General features: G+C 41.2%; 1 protein-coding gene across 1 annotated transcript in view; it reads left to right on the top strand.

Moving 5' to 3' along the window:
• The window catches only part of nol4la (nucleolar protein 4-like a), a 30,792-nt gene extending 23,848 nt beyond the window's left edge, over nt 1-6,944 (top strand). Inside the window, exons 6-11 of the mRNA XM_074681787.1 lie at nt 145-437; nt 566-751; nt 1,229-1,417; nt 1,514-1,633; nt 1,744-1,933; nt 2,093-6,944. Of these exons, the coding sequence (XP_074537888.1) occupies nt 145-437; nt 566-751; nt 1,229-1,417; nt 1,514-1,633; nt 1,744-1,933; nt 2,093-2,310 (1,196 nt within the window). The 3' untranslated portion in view covers nt 2,311-6,944. The remainder of the gene's footprint in view (nt 1-144; nt 438-565; nt 752-1,228; nt 1,418-1,513; nt 1,634-1,743; nt 1,934-2,092) is intronic.
• The last annotated feature ends 7,509 nt before the right edge of the window (nt 6,945-14,453 follow it).

The following is a 14,453-nucleotide window of genomic DNA, read 5'->3' on the forward strand; positions in this document are numbered from 1 at the left end:
AATACCCACTTCCTTAATATGGGACAGGAAGTCCCACCCCCTGCACCCCCCTTTTGGTTGTACACAAACCTACATTAACACCGAATGAACAAACACACATCCACACCGCTCATCTTCGTCCTCTCGTCCTCCTCCTCCTTCCAGATGACGACTCCTCAGAGAGCGGCAGTGCCAACGGACTGCCGGCCCTGACCTCCCCGGAGGTGTTGGCTGCTGGTGGGAACCCCCCAGATGGTGGGGCCTCCTACGGGGAGGTGACAGAAAACGGGCTGGGTGCTCCCCTGGACTTCAGCACCACCTCGCCCTCGTCCTCCTCAGAGGATCAGCAGCCGGTCAATCTGAGTGACAGACTGCTGCCTCCGGGGAGTTCACCGCAAAACTCTTACCCCGCAGAAGGAAACAGGAAGTACCCTGTGAAAACAGAGTTCTCCAACAAGGTAATGAGAGAAACTTGATTTGATTTATACAAAAACTTCACCTTTATTGCATGATAGTTTTGTCTTAGCTGGTGTTAGTTCATGTAGCCTATACTGATAATGTTTGGTGTATTTTTGCGTGTGTCCAGTCCCCGCCTTACAGCTCAGGAAGCTATGACTCAGTAAAAACTGAACTGAGCATGAGTGCAGAGGACTTGACCTCTGGGCGGCCTCAGATAATTGATGATGATGACGACGATCATGATGACCACGATGACAGCGACAAGATCAACGATGCTGAGGGGATGGACCCGGAGAGACTCAAAGCCTTCAATGTAAGTGACCCACCTCGCTGTGGATGTGTCATGCAAATCATGTAGAGAGAAATATAATCAAGTCCAGATGGAGAGTTGTTATGCATAGATATTGTACTTTTATTCCCACACCTAAAGCCAACAGAAGGGAGTACTCGGTCATCATGATTTAAAATATGAAAACCACAAGCTGTGCATTCCTGATTTAAATGAAAATGAATAAAACAGGAGTGCTTCAAAAATGCGCACACAAGTGAAAAAGCAAACAGTAGAAATATTGTCCTGAATATGAGCAATGACTCTATTTCCAATCTCTTGTTTCCATCTCCTCCCCCTCCCTCCACTCTACCTCTAATGCTCCCCCATCCCCTCCCTGTCTTTTGTTTTCGCTCCTCGCACCCCTCTCCCTCTTCTCTCCCCCTCTCCACTCTACACCCCCACTCCATTTTTCTGCTCTACATCCCCTCTCTCCCCTCCCCCTCCGCCCGTCTCTGTCAGATGTTTGTGCGTCTGTTCGTGGATGAGAATCTGGACCGCATGGTGCCCATCTCCAAACAGCCCAAGGAGAAGATCCAGGCCATCATCGAGTCCTGTAGCCGCCAGTTCCCGGAGTTCCAGGAGCGCTCCCGCAAACGCATCCGTACCTACCTCAAATCCTGTCGCCGCATGAAAAAAGGCGGTATCGAGGTACAAAGTGCCACCAATCCAACATGCAGTCACTGACTTTCAAAAACATGTGTTTCATTCACATAACATGTAAAAATCTCACTGACCCAATGCCAGATACGACCCACACCTCCTCACCTCACCTCCGCCATGGCTGAGAACATCCTCGCTGCTGCCTGTGAGAGCGAAACCAGAAACGCTGCCAAGAGGATGCGGCTTGATGTCTACCCAGCATCGGTAAATGTTCTGGTGCATGATGTTTTGGAAATCATCCAGCAGTGATTCAGGGAAACCAAAACATGACTCACGATATCAAACACAAACTGAACACGCTTCATTTCTCACAGGACGAGCCCGCTCCTGTCGACAAGTCTAACTCCAGAGACCCAGCAACTGTGGCTCCGTCAGGGTTCTCCATCTCCAGCGCAGCTTTTGCCCAAGACCAGCTCTACACCAACGGAGGCCTCAACTACAACCTGCGAGGATATGGGACAGTGGGGAGCAACCAGCAGAACTCTGGTGCTGCACAAACCAACGGTGAGGAGCTTTTACTGGTCCAACTTAAACTTTAAAAACTTAAAAAAAGCATTTCCTGAATGTCATAAACTTTGAAATCCTCTGGCTTATCTAAAAAACTCAAAGAGCAATTTTATTTTTTTCCTATAATAACACACTCCTTCACTTTGGTGTCCACAGGTCCCACAGATCTCAGCATGAAGGCAGTCGTCCCAAACTCCTCCTCCTCCAGCTCCAACAGTCACGGTCAGGGAGGAGGCGGAGGTGGAGCCTCAGCTCAGCTTAGCCCGCCGGAGGTCACAGCGGTGAGGCAGCTCATCGCTGGATACCGGGAGTCCGCTGCCTTCCTCCTCCGTTCTGCAGATGAGCTGGAGAACCTGATCCTGCAGCAGAACTGAGCCTGTCAATCATCTCTCCGCCACACGTTTGGGGGCAGAGTTGTATTCAAAGACACAAAAGTACACAAGTGAAACTGCAGTGCACAGTGGGTCCTGTAGGTATGATACCTTTACTTATTCCCACATGTTGATGTATTCTGACGGGCCACACCGTGTCCCAGGCTGTTTATTTATGCATTTGGTTCACTTTGACCTTAGTGCCCTGTTATCTGTAGCCATCCATCCTCCATTCAGTTCATGTTACCACCTCAACCCTCATTCGTCTCAGGAAGTGATGATCTATGTGAAAAATTTGATCCACATTAGTACGCAGGGAAGTTCGAGAAGTGTTAGCTGCGAATATGACGCCGGATTCAGCTCATTCGTGTGGATTTCTGGGAAAATTAGCTGTTAGATAGCGGTGGTTTCGTGTTGTTTCCTTGTTTCTACTTTTATAGAAATGTAAAATACGCTGTACAGTGGCACAATTTGATTGAGTCTCCAAATTAACTGCTGCTTCACAGAAAATCTGAGGCACAGTTTTCTGAAAAAATCAACGAATCGCTGCTAAATCCACTGACCTGTTAACCTCAACAGCCTCTGAAAGAAGCAGAAAAAAAAGCAGAGGGGGAAAGAAAAACAGGACGACATTCGCTATCCTGACGATGAAATCAGTGTTTGTGGTTAAAACTCGACCTCAGTCCTGCTCTGTTGGGGTGATTTCCAGATTCTTTGGCATGTGGTGACTGAAAGACAAAGACGCATTTTCCTGTGTGACTTTATTTTCAGTTCATTAATTATGAATATTTCTACCACAGGCAATTTCATGACTCAAAAAGAAAGAAAAGACGGAGGCTTTTAAGAAGCATGGGTATGCAAATTGAGGTCGCAGACACCTGTCAGGGAAAAACGGAGATTAATATATTGTTTAGACTCGTGGTTTTTGAACCAATGCTACCGGAGAAAGGTGCAATATCAGAGATAATCAGTGAAGGTGTGCTTACAGAAACGGCTTTGTCTCACAGGGAGGCGTGTCACACAAATCTCCCCCCGCCGTAAAAAGAACCGATATCCCATGCAGCATTGTAGCTAATTTCAGTGTTGTCGTTTTGTGTGATCTTTCTGGATAACCTCATAACTGAGGCACTTTTTATGTATTTGGGATTCGTAGTGAGAAAAGGAAAAACAGGACCTGGCAGAAAAATGAGACTTTATGTTGCATGTCTGATCACGGAGTCATTTTGTGGAGTTTTTAGGTTCAAACGGGCACATCGAGCTCACACGCTTCTGACGGTCAAATGAACGCAGCTGTATCCTCACAACACACACACAGCTTCGCAGGATGCTGTGAGCGAAAACGACCATCCGTCTCTCCATCTGTGTGTGAGTCTCATCCTCTCTGACCTCAGCACCCTTTCTCTCATCTCCACTCATCAATACCACGTCTGAAAAAAACACACTGTTTGAAAAGAAGCAAGAGACAATCTTTGAAAAGATGTAATCGCATCACAGTTTACTCTCCCAGCTTTCTGCTCTGGTGTGTGTGTGTGTGTAAATGTGTGTGTAAGTGTGTGTGTGTGTGCGTTTGAGGGCACAGCAGAGCACTCAAAGCAGATCTAGAGCACAGTCTCACAACAGACACTTTTAACGGTGAGTCACTCGGCACAAAAACACTTGTGTAAGTGTGTGTGTATGTGGTGTGTGTGTTTTATTTTTATGTGACGTGTTATTGACAGTTTGTTGATTTTTTTTTCATGTATGTGTAAAAGTGGAGTGACCCAGTTTGTACAACATCAATCTGTGAAGATTCATGAATTAAGTCGGCTGAAACATTCCAAACAAGGGCATCGACTCTTCAAGCAGCCCAGAAAGAGGCGTGCACCTTAACGATCCGTCAAAGTTAGAGAGATATATTTCTGTATTTATCACAAATCTATCAGTTATTCATCATCCTCAAACCTCTCAGCGTTAGCAGACTGCTCTAGAGCAACAGATCCATTTTATTACCCATGTCACGATTGGGCTGCATCACATTTACATTTAAATGATCTATTGCAAGTTTGGAAGCACTTTATAGCTCAGGATTAAGGTAACACAACACAGAGATTGGAGTGTGTCTTTACCTCATTTGGATTATCAGATTCAGCTTGAACGTGTGGAGAACTGACGGCTGAAGAAGCAGCTCTCGGTCAGCTGCATCGATGATTTAAGAAAAAAAAAGAAAGAGCTTGTGTTTAAACTCACCAGATTGTAAAGTCCGCCGTTGTTCATAAAGCAGGATGCGGAGCAGGAAGGCTGGATCGATCCGTCTCATAAAGAAGGAGGCATGAAAGTTATGATTGATCTCTAAAGAAGAAGGCGTGATGAGGTGAAGCTGGATTGTTTTATGGCCTCAAAATAACATGCATTAAATGTAAAACATGATGAAGAGTCGAGTTTTACAAAGACAGAAGAGCTTTGGCTGCTTGATGACAGGTGACGTGGAAGATGTTGCTTGTCTTGATGATCCTACAAAGGTTTTTCACCTGAATGTCTTTCTCCCATTAGATTCAGAAAGTGTTACAGCCACATTTATTATCCTTTACTCCTATGTGTTGGTTCTTTAGCTGCTCTTAAAGTTTCAGCACAATCTAACACTTTTTATATCAAAGCTAAGGGTGACATGCGGCACGGGACCCAGGGCTTCTGTGCAGGATTTGGCAGGTAAACTAATCCAAAGCTCCAGCTTAATAGAATTTTAAACCAACCAAATGCTTCTTGTTTATCTCCAAACAACACACAAACAAACACAGTAACAGACTAAAAGGAGAAAGATGACTTTGGATTGTTTTCATGATGTAAACATGAACCTTTAAAAGGAATCAGGCTCTCACTTTCTTCTCACCCCTTCTTTATGAGACCGATCCCTGCTTTCTAACCTGACTCCTGCTCTATGACCCACCTCTCTGGACTCAAACAAACGTAATCATAGATATTTGTGGGACCCGAGTCCCCACACACGTCTTCCTCGTCTCGTTTTGTTCCTGCAGCCACAGCAGATCCTCTCCACTCCTCGTCCGACTCAGTGATTTCTTGTCGATCTTGTCCACATTTAGCTTGCAGATTTGTAAAACTGTCTTAAGTCGACGCTGAGCAACATTTTTAGCTGTTTGCTGGAGTTACTGTGATCAACGACAACGACTACGTGTTTGTTGTCATGTTGTTGTTTTTGTTTTTTTTTCTAATGATGCCCAATGGATTTTTCTCTTTGTATTGACTGGACAATGTAATCTATTGGTGTTGATTAAAATGCCCTGGTAGCTTGTGGATTGCTAAAGTGGTCAGATAAATGTACTGTATAGCTGTACAAAGAGTGATAACAGATGTTTTAAACTTTTCTTTTTTTGTGGGTACAGCACTGTTTAAAAAAATCAAAGTGGTTTTAGCCCTTGCCTGTTTTAACTTATCATTTGGTGGTCTGTATTTCTAATTGTTATTTATATTATTTCGATTGTTGCCTCTCCTGCACTGATAAGAGACTGTAGCTCTGTGCAGGAGGTCGTACTGTAAACCTGTGTGAAGCTTTGTAATTCTCCCCTCTGGTTTTGGACTCAGTGAAAGTGTGATGTTTACATGTACAGTTTTTCAGAACTTTACGTCTTATTCGGGCTAGTTTCTTTCCCCTCTCCTCGATCTGTGTACATTTGCTCAGATAGTTTTCCTCTTTTCTGTTGTTCCATTGCATCAGATGAGACCTCTCTGGCCTCGTGGTCACAGGGTCGGAGTGTGCCATGGTCGGCTCGGTGTTGTGATGGCTTCCAACATTTTTAAAAACTTAATCGCAAGTGAAAAAAAAGAAAAAAAAAAAAGGAAAAAAAGGGAGCTTCACAACTTCTCAAAGTGGACCAGCAAAGATTATCAAGGATCAAGATGACTTTAATCAGCTGTTTTAGAAATTTATTGTGGCCTAAATGGAGATTGGTGGAGTGTAGGTTCATTTATTAGACTACATGAAGTGCTCAGATTCTTTCTTTTCCCGGCTTTCGTCAGGGAAAACTCCTTGTCCTTAACCTGACTGGTACCCTGAGAAGGTACACTTTGACCTGTTGTAATATCTCCTCAATATAACACAAAAGCCATTCCCCTCTCCTGGCCTTTAAAGGGGAACCCATAAGCCTCAGGAAATACTGAATCTCCGAGTTTAGTTTTTATCCGCTGATTTCTTCTGAGATGAAACAAAAACCATTAACATTTATATGAGATGTCTATTGTTTTGTACATTTATCATTGTGATTTAAAAGTGGAGCTTTTTCCAGTACCTGTGACTTAATATTTTCATTTGACTTTTTTGGAGTGTTTATAGGTATGGATATTTATTATTATATGTGAAACTACAAAAAGACAAAAGAAAAAGGTTGAACCTGTTTCATTTGTATGTTTCATGCAAAACTGTCCAGGTGAGATTCTCTCTGCCTCTTACATATCACTAATGAGGGACCTGTGTTAGTTTGGAAAAATAGCGCTTTTTCAGTGTTGCATCAACGCTATGAAGAAAAAAAAAGAGAAAAAACAAACAAAAAGAAAACAACAGTGGTTTACCAACAGCAGAGCTGCAAAGCTCTCCTCTTCTCCTGAGATGTCAGTCATTGAATAAAATAGTGCGACAAGCTATCTAACTCCAGTTTCCTGTGTCATTTCCTTTTTTTTTTATTTCTGCAAACTCTCAAGTCACTCATAATTGTTTAGTTTGGTGTTTACATGTGTGTCCAGTGTCCACTAGGGGGAAGCAGATTACACAAAGTTATCTGTGACCTAATCACCACTTACTTCACCACTTACTTCAGCTTTAATGAAAAGCCCTCAGTAAAGATTCCCTCCGAGTGATGTTTATGATCTCATAATAAGACATGTCTCTGACCACATGGCGCCTAATGTCCCCAACACATGAGGATAGATGGAGATCAGCAGAGAAAGCCAGCACCTCAAGAGTTATCAAGTCAGCACTTCCCTGTTTTATTAGGTAGGGCCCATAACAGCTCAGTGAGGCTCATTGAAAAGGAAGAAGAGCAGAAAAATATCAAGAGGTGTTAGAATGAGGACAAGGAGGGCAGATTCGGAACAGGAAGTCTGTTTGAGGTAGAGCTCACCTGTACCAGGTAAGACAAGCACTCCATCTCTACCCAGTGAGGACTTCTTTCTGGTATTGATGAAGTGACACTATGACTAGAATTGGGGATAAAGACTCTGCTTCCCATCAGCTCTATCACCAACTGTCATTCGGACATGACTCTTACCGCTCTTACCCAAGGGTCGACATCCGGTTAGTAAAAATGAAGCCTATGTGGAAGTGCTAAAAGTTGCTGTTCATTGAGAATCCGCTTGAGGCTGGCTGCAGAAAAACGGGAAGTCACGTACACACCCAGCCATAAAATTGGACTTTTACGGCATTAAAAAGCACATTTACGGCCTGGTTTAAAAAAACGGCTTGGGTCTAAAACTTTGATTTCATTATCGGCACACGTTGAACAGTGAGTAAATTTTTTCTATCTCTGGGGTTTAGAAGTTATTAAGATCGTTTGATTTTCCAATCAGGGGTAAAGCTCTGCTCACGTGACTGCCGGGCGCCCCCAACTGCTCGAAGAAAAACTCATAGTCGGCGTCATAGCGAATGTGGCTGCGTCCGCGGATTGGCTTCATTTTATCGTTTCAGGAACAGACAGGTGACGTTGCAGATGCTTTGTCCGTGTTTTATACAGTCTATCCTGTTACCAAAGTGTGTATTTGTTTTGGAGAGCAGAACAACAATTTTCTTTGTTCATGATAACGTTTTGCTGGATGCAAAGTGACAAGGTAATATACTCATTTGTTTAACACGTGACAACAAGCAAACTTTTTTAACTCAATTTGTACTGTAGTTTTGTAACTAGCTATATTTAGCGCTACTCACAGCCTGGTGCTCTGAGACATGTGTCTAACGTGTAACATTAATGAATCCTGGTTATGTTCTACCACTGCTCATCTACCAACTCCAACCTCACCAAGCAGAGCTAATATAACCTAGCTCTTTTGAGAGACTCTTAGGTTTGAACGGACCACTGCAGAAATGAACATTATCACAAACAGAGTAACTAATTTTTTAGCCTGTGCTCTATCACTCTCCTGTTTAGCTTTCTTCTGCTCTGACGTCTTTTTTCTTTTTGACAGCTCGGCTTCAGTTTCCACCATTACAACAAAATAAATCCAAGAAATTGTTTCTACAACAAAAAAAGAAAAAAAGTTTTCTTCACAGTACTAAGTGTCACTGCCCAGCGTCATGTTGTCAGATGAACTTTCAGTGTATATTCAGTAAATGATATCTGGGTTGGGTTGTCCACAGATACTAAAAAACAGCATTTAGAAATAACAAATTTCGACCTGATTATCAGATTTTAAGTCATGGATTATGAACAGGCATACGTGAAAGCTTTTTGATATTCTTTGATAAGTCCTCACAGGACCTTTGAAGGTTGTAAACTTTTCTGTTTTATTTGTCATGACCAAAATACTCTGACAGGGGAGCTGCAGGAAAGGTTTACAGTTCACTTAAGTTGGGGCACTGAATCCTGAAGGGGACATGAACGCTTGAACTAAAATTCTAAGTATTTAACCTGTAAAAAACCTCAGTGTGAAGCTTTTAGTTGTAATAGATGGAGTGTGATCAACAATGTAAGGCCTGGTGCCATTTAGCACACAGTCTACAGGACAAAGCTGGGAGAGGGAGGGTGGTAACTTTGTGTTCTTAAAAACAATCCTGTCAGCAGAATTTCTAAGAACAGTTATATAATTTGTCTTTCTTTCTAACTTTTATCCGTCACATGTTAACTGATTACGCTCTTCTCCTCATCAATAAAGCTAACACCAGCAGGTGTGCAGTATTTCTCTGTCAGGTTGACCTCACATATTCATCCAGACTCTTCTAGTCCAATCTAGAGCGACCTCAATTCACTTGGTTTATGATTTCAGGCTGGAAGTGGAGTGGAGATGTTGGCTGAGCTTTTGGCTCGAGTGGATGTGGGAAGACGGACAGCTGGCTCCAAAAACAGGACTCTCAGGTAGAAACGGACGTTGTGTTCCACCAAACCAAAGTAAATGATCCACCACATGGAAAACAAAACAACAATGACCTCATTATTTTTCAAGCATGGACAAGTTTTCCGGACAGGTTTCAAAACATGTTTAGTGTGAAGAATTTTTTCACTGTTTTTTTTTTTTTTCTTTCATAAATTGTGTTTTTTTTTAACCACCAGCTGTGGGACATCATGTAGTTCCCATTCAAACTTTGCTGTCTCTGAAAACATAGTCTTAGCGGCAGCTTATAGTTTTAGATGACCATTAGTGAAGCTTTTCTTTAGTAGTATTTTAAATTGGTCGATGTATCAATCATTTCCAAATGTGGGGGAAGGTTTTTACTGCTTCAGTCCTTCACAATGCATTTTAAATGAGACATGCAAGCACAGTGAAAGTAGTAAAATATATTTTTTGTTCCAACAAAGTGAAGAAATAACATTAAGAGAAAAAAAAAATAAGAATCCTGTCAGTAGGGATGGGTACCAAATTAGGTAATTTTATAGGTACCAACCAAATTCTGTCAAAAGTACTGGGTATCGATTCACATGAAATCGAAAGGTAACATGTTTAGGTACCTAAATGCATCCTTGCTGGACATGAAGACAGCATTGCAACGTTATATATTGAAGAATATCTGTTAAATTGAAAGAAATTGAGATTTTATTGTTAAAAAAATTTATTACTACCAGATAAACACAAAAAGTACCAAAAATTGGTACCGTTGAGTACCGATACCAATTGCCAGGTACCTGGCATCGGTACTATATCATTTCAAAAGTGAAAGGTACCAATCCCAACCTGTCAGTCAAAAGACAACAGGAAAAATATATTTCATGTGACCATTAGGGAAAAAATGACCTCTTTCAGATGATTTATTGTAAAAAACATTTTCATATTTAAAGTTTCCACATAAAATCCTGTGTAATCATTATTTATAAACTACATTAGGTGCAAAAAAGGTATTTTTAGTGCTTTAATTTCTTAATTAACTTATTTAAAAGTTGATTTTAGTTTATAATTACACTGGGTGAGCTGTTTCTGTTTTGCTTCATGAAATCAAAAACAAAATAAAGCAGCTACATTTATATAAAGATTTCACCACGTCCTGTTTTCAAAAAGAATAGATAATCTGTTCAATCAGATGTTCGTTTAGCTGATATTGTCTAAACTGTTTACTGTTGACCTCTATTCAATTGAGGAGTATGATAAAAGAGGTCATTGCAGCACTCAAACAGGACCAATTCATCCTGTGTCTTCATAAAAAAAACTCCACAGTTGGCCCATTAAGACCACGATAAACAACATGACCTGCAGAGGAAATCGATAATAGTGCGACTTTTTCAACGTGCAACTCTTCACGTTGACATTGAAGTCTCCTCAGTGACACGTGGACCCACACAGGTTCAGTTGTTCACGCAGCCTACTCGTGCTGCCGATCAAATATAGACCTAAAACAGGGACGACACCTGAGCCCCTGCAGACAGTTTGAACCCTCTACCTACAAAGACAAACAGATAAATTATACAACCTTTGTGCCTGTCACTTCTCAGAATCAGAGCTGTCTCTCCTTTTTCTTCGCTGAGCTAAGCTGTATGAACTTTAGGGGGCTCTGTGGGAGTCTTTGGCAGCTCTGAGCCTGAGTCATTGGCCAAATGCCTTTGCCCCAGATTCTTCATTTATCTTAGAGCCAATTGGTGTGCAGGAGTGCTCTGTGTGGCCATGCCAACATTTTCCACTGACTATAGCAATCAAAGCCTATCAGAGTTTAAAAAAGACTCTGACCTGAGCGCCTCACAAAGACATCACAGAGAAATACCATTTAAGAAAACTTTGATCTGGCTTCACACTTCACAGACTAATAAACTAAAGCAAACTGTGGCCTGCTGCACCAATCCTGATTAACATCCCTCTGTCAGTAGAGCCGTGTTTGGGTTTGGTAAAGTTACAGGAGAGCATGTTTGGTTTTTCATTAAACTTTAATCCAACCAAACACAGAGATTCTCAGCAGTGTTTCCTGCAAAAGTTTAAAAGGAGTCAAAACACACACACACACACACACACACACACACACACACACACACACACACACACACACACACACACACACACACACACATAGTAACTTTTTTTATTTAATGCATCACTCTTTAAAAATTGGCACTGACATAAGGTTAGTCAGGGATTCTGGTGTGTTATGCTAACTGTGGATAAAATAGCTCAAGTGGATATAAAGAGCTAACTGCAGTGATCTGGTTAAATTATTCATTTTCATCAAATCCTCTAAAGGTTTCACATTTGAAATATTATTTATTTCATTTACAACAAATGAGACACGTAAAAGAAATGTGTGACGCCTTCTTTCCAACAACTAATGTTTGCTAGGCACCGCCCTGTTGGCTATGGCTGCCCTTTTGCAGCAGCTCTCTCTTCTTTGTCCGTTTCTTGTAATTTTTCATCTCTTTTTTTGTAATCTTTGTATTTGGAGTGGATCATTACTTTGTATGACTCATTTGTTGGTCATAGACACCAAACTTTTTGTGGCTTCAGTGATATTTTTACTACTTTTTCTCCTGTGTTTGTCTGGAGATCCTACATGTAACCATGGCTGCATTGTTTACATGTGAACTCAGCTGTTAGCAGCCTGTTGCTAACTGGTGTAAGGCCTGATGTCTTCCCACAAGGTGAGGAGAAGGAGGTGAGGATGACGTGCTGTTACTCAGGTGTGAGCTAAGAAGTGACTACATCAACCTGTGCTTCCATCCATTGTAATTAGGAACGTAAGATCTATCTCCAATAAGATGGACGAGCTAGCTGTGCTAACCCAGCAACAGAGGGAATACCAGAGGGCAGAGTAGCATCATGCTATTCACAGACATGGCTAACTGAGCTAACACCAGACACCAACGCTACATTGGAAGAACTTCACCTGCTGTGAGTAGACAGGATCCAGGAGACAGAGATAGTAAAGAGTTAACATTAAAAAGATATTGTACCGTTTGGTACCCTGCCAGACTGATATGTTTATTTTTGGCTCCAGCACCATTTATTTCAGTAACATCAGAAGTATAATAAGTGTCATACAGGCCCTTGTAGCTGTAGTTAGCCAAGCTAATGAGGCAAACTGAAGAAAAACCTTTAACACAGAAAGTTATAATTTTGCTAGCTATTAAACAGCTTTCTACAGTTTAACTTTGATATGTCATGTGGGAAAAAATAACACTTTCACTGAGGAAACAAAATTAATTTTTGTTACAAATCCACACAACATGGGAAAAAACAGTGTTTCAGCCAACAGATGAGCAAATTAAAGGAAAAGTGTGCTGTTTATTGATTATTAATGTCAACTGATATAAAGTGTGGTTTAAAAACCACTGTTGCATCTGGAACAAAAAAAAAATAGTTTGTGCATGAGCAATAGTAAGGTCAATTAGTCTCTGCAAGATTGCAACATTAGCACATAATATAACTAAAATATGTACATAATATATGGTATTTGCACTGTAAACATTATAATTCATCTGCATAAAATAATAATTATTACTTCATGAGACTTCAGAGGCTCCATATGATTAAAGAAGAGTTCAAGTTAGCCCTGTTAAAGGTCATAGAAGTTGTATGGACTGATTTTGAGAGACTTTTTTGTTTGCTCTAAAACTCTTTTGCGCTCATGTAAACACATGCCCTGCTTTTCTGTCCAGGATTTATCAGCCTCACAAGACCTTTCCAAGACCTTTGTGCTATTTGACTTCATTCTTGTACTTATTTGGCCTCTGCATCATCCGTGTGTTTACGTGCATGCTCTTTATATTTGTCCTTCCTTCACCTTGTTCTGTAAACTTTGCACAGAGACACCCTAAGTGCCCTTCAGGAGGGAATAAAAAACAAGCTGCATGATGGGAGACTCCCTTCTGAGTGAAGTGACACGAGAGTGCTACTTGGCCAGGATCACAGGACCGTTTTAGACCCCGCTGCTCTTCTGATAGGTAGCCAAGAATAGTTCAGCTTTGTAGGCCGAGGAGGACGGATCAGGCAGCTTTTAGTCAGGTCTAAAAAAGATGAATCACATCTTTCCTCCTGTAAATGCCAAAACATTTGCTCCAGTATGTTGCTCTAAATGCTCAACACGCACCGATGGATCGTCTGACCCTCCAGTCTGAACAGAGAGGTCATATTACAACAGAGCTGGTCACTGACCTGACTTTGTTAAGGCTATTCTTAGTCCTCTGTGTGATCATTGCAAAATGTTCCTCACCTTAGTTCTCCGCAAAATCGATAAAGAGTATTTTTCCTTAACAGAGAGCAGTCTACAGCTGATGAAATCCCTTTTATGTTATAACATTATAAAAGTTTACATGAAAGTTTCACTGTAAAAGGAACCACAGAGGATTTTTGCCTCTAGCTTTGGAAAACTGATGCTTGATGCAGTAAATTTGGGTGAAACTGTCCACAAGATTTTCATCATATAGTATATGCATCAAATAGATGAAGTTGGGAAAGTTAATACTCCAGGGTGGAAGCTTTCTCCTTCCACCCTGTGTAACATGACCAGACTTTTCCAAGAAGTGTGTCGCAGCATTTCAAGAATGTATTTAAATAAAATTTCAGCATGTGCAACATGTAAAAGAAGCAGGTGCTATTCTTTATTCTGCAGAGTGCAGAATTTATAGCAGCACATGTGACAGACTCTGCAGCATGTCTGTACTGTAAGCAGCAGCTTCCGGATGTTTAATTCATGCATCCGTAGATCTGCAAACATGAATGAAACACGTGTGCGTTAATACTTTCGATGGAGGAAGAACATGTAATAGTCTTAACCTTATTTTTTTGGGAGCTACTGACCCACATTTAAGAACAGGTGAGGTATTATGTAAACTGTATTGTAAGTTGTTGCTAATCATACCAAAGCTGATCGGATTAGTTTGTTTGGTGAGTCAGCTTCATGCGATCCCACTCTGAGTTATAAAACAGCTGCTCTTCTTTGTGGATGGACTAAAGATAGACCTAAAATTTTTGAGGTAAAGACAAAAATGTGTGTACATGAGTTCTCTTTTTTGTTATGTATGAGTTTTTGAAGTTTC

The sequence above is a fragment of the Halichoeres trimaculatus genome, unplaced genomic scaffold (genome assembly GCF_033239565.1).
Source record: "Halichoeres trimaculatus isolate MK-OKI-2021-1 unplaced genomic scaffold, fHalTri1.1 fHalTri1_scaffold_11, whole genome shotgun sequence".
NCBI classification, from domain to species: domain Eukaryota; kingdom Metazoa; phylum Chordata; class Actinopteri; order Labriformes; family Labridae; genus Halichoeres; species Halichoeres trimaculatus.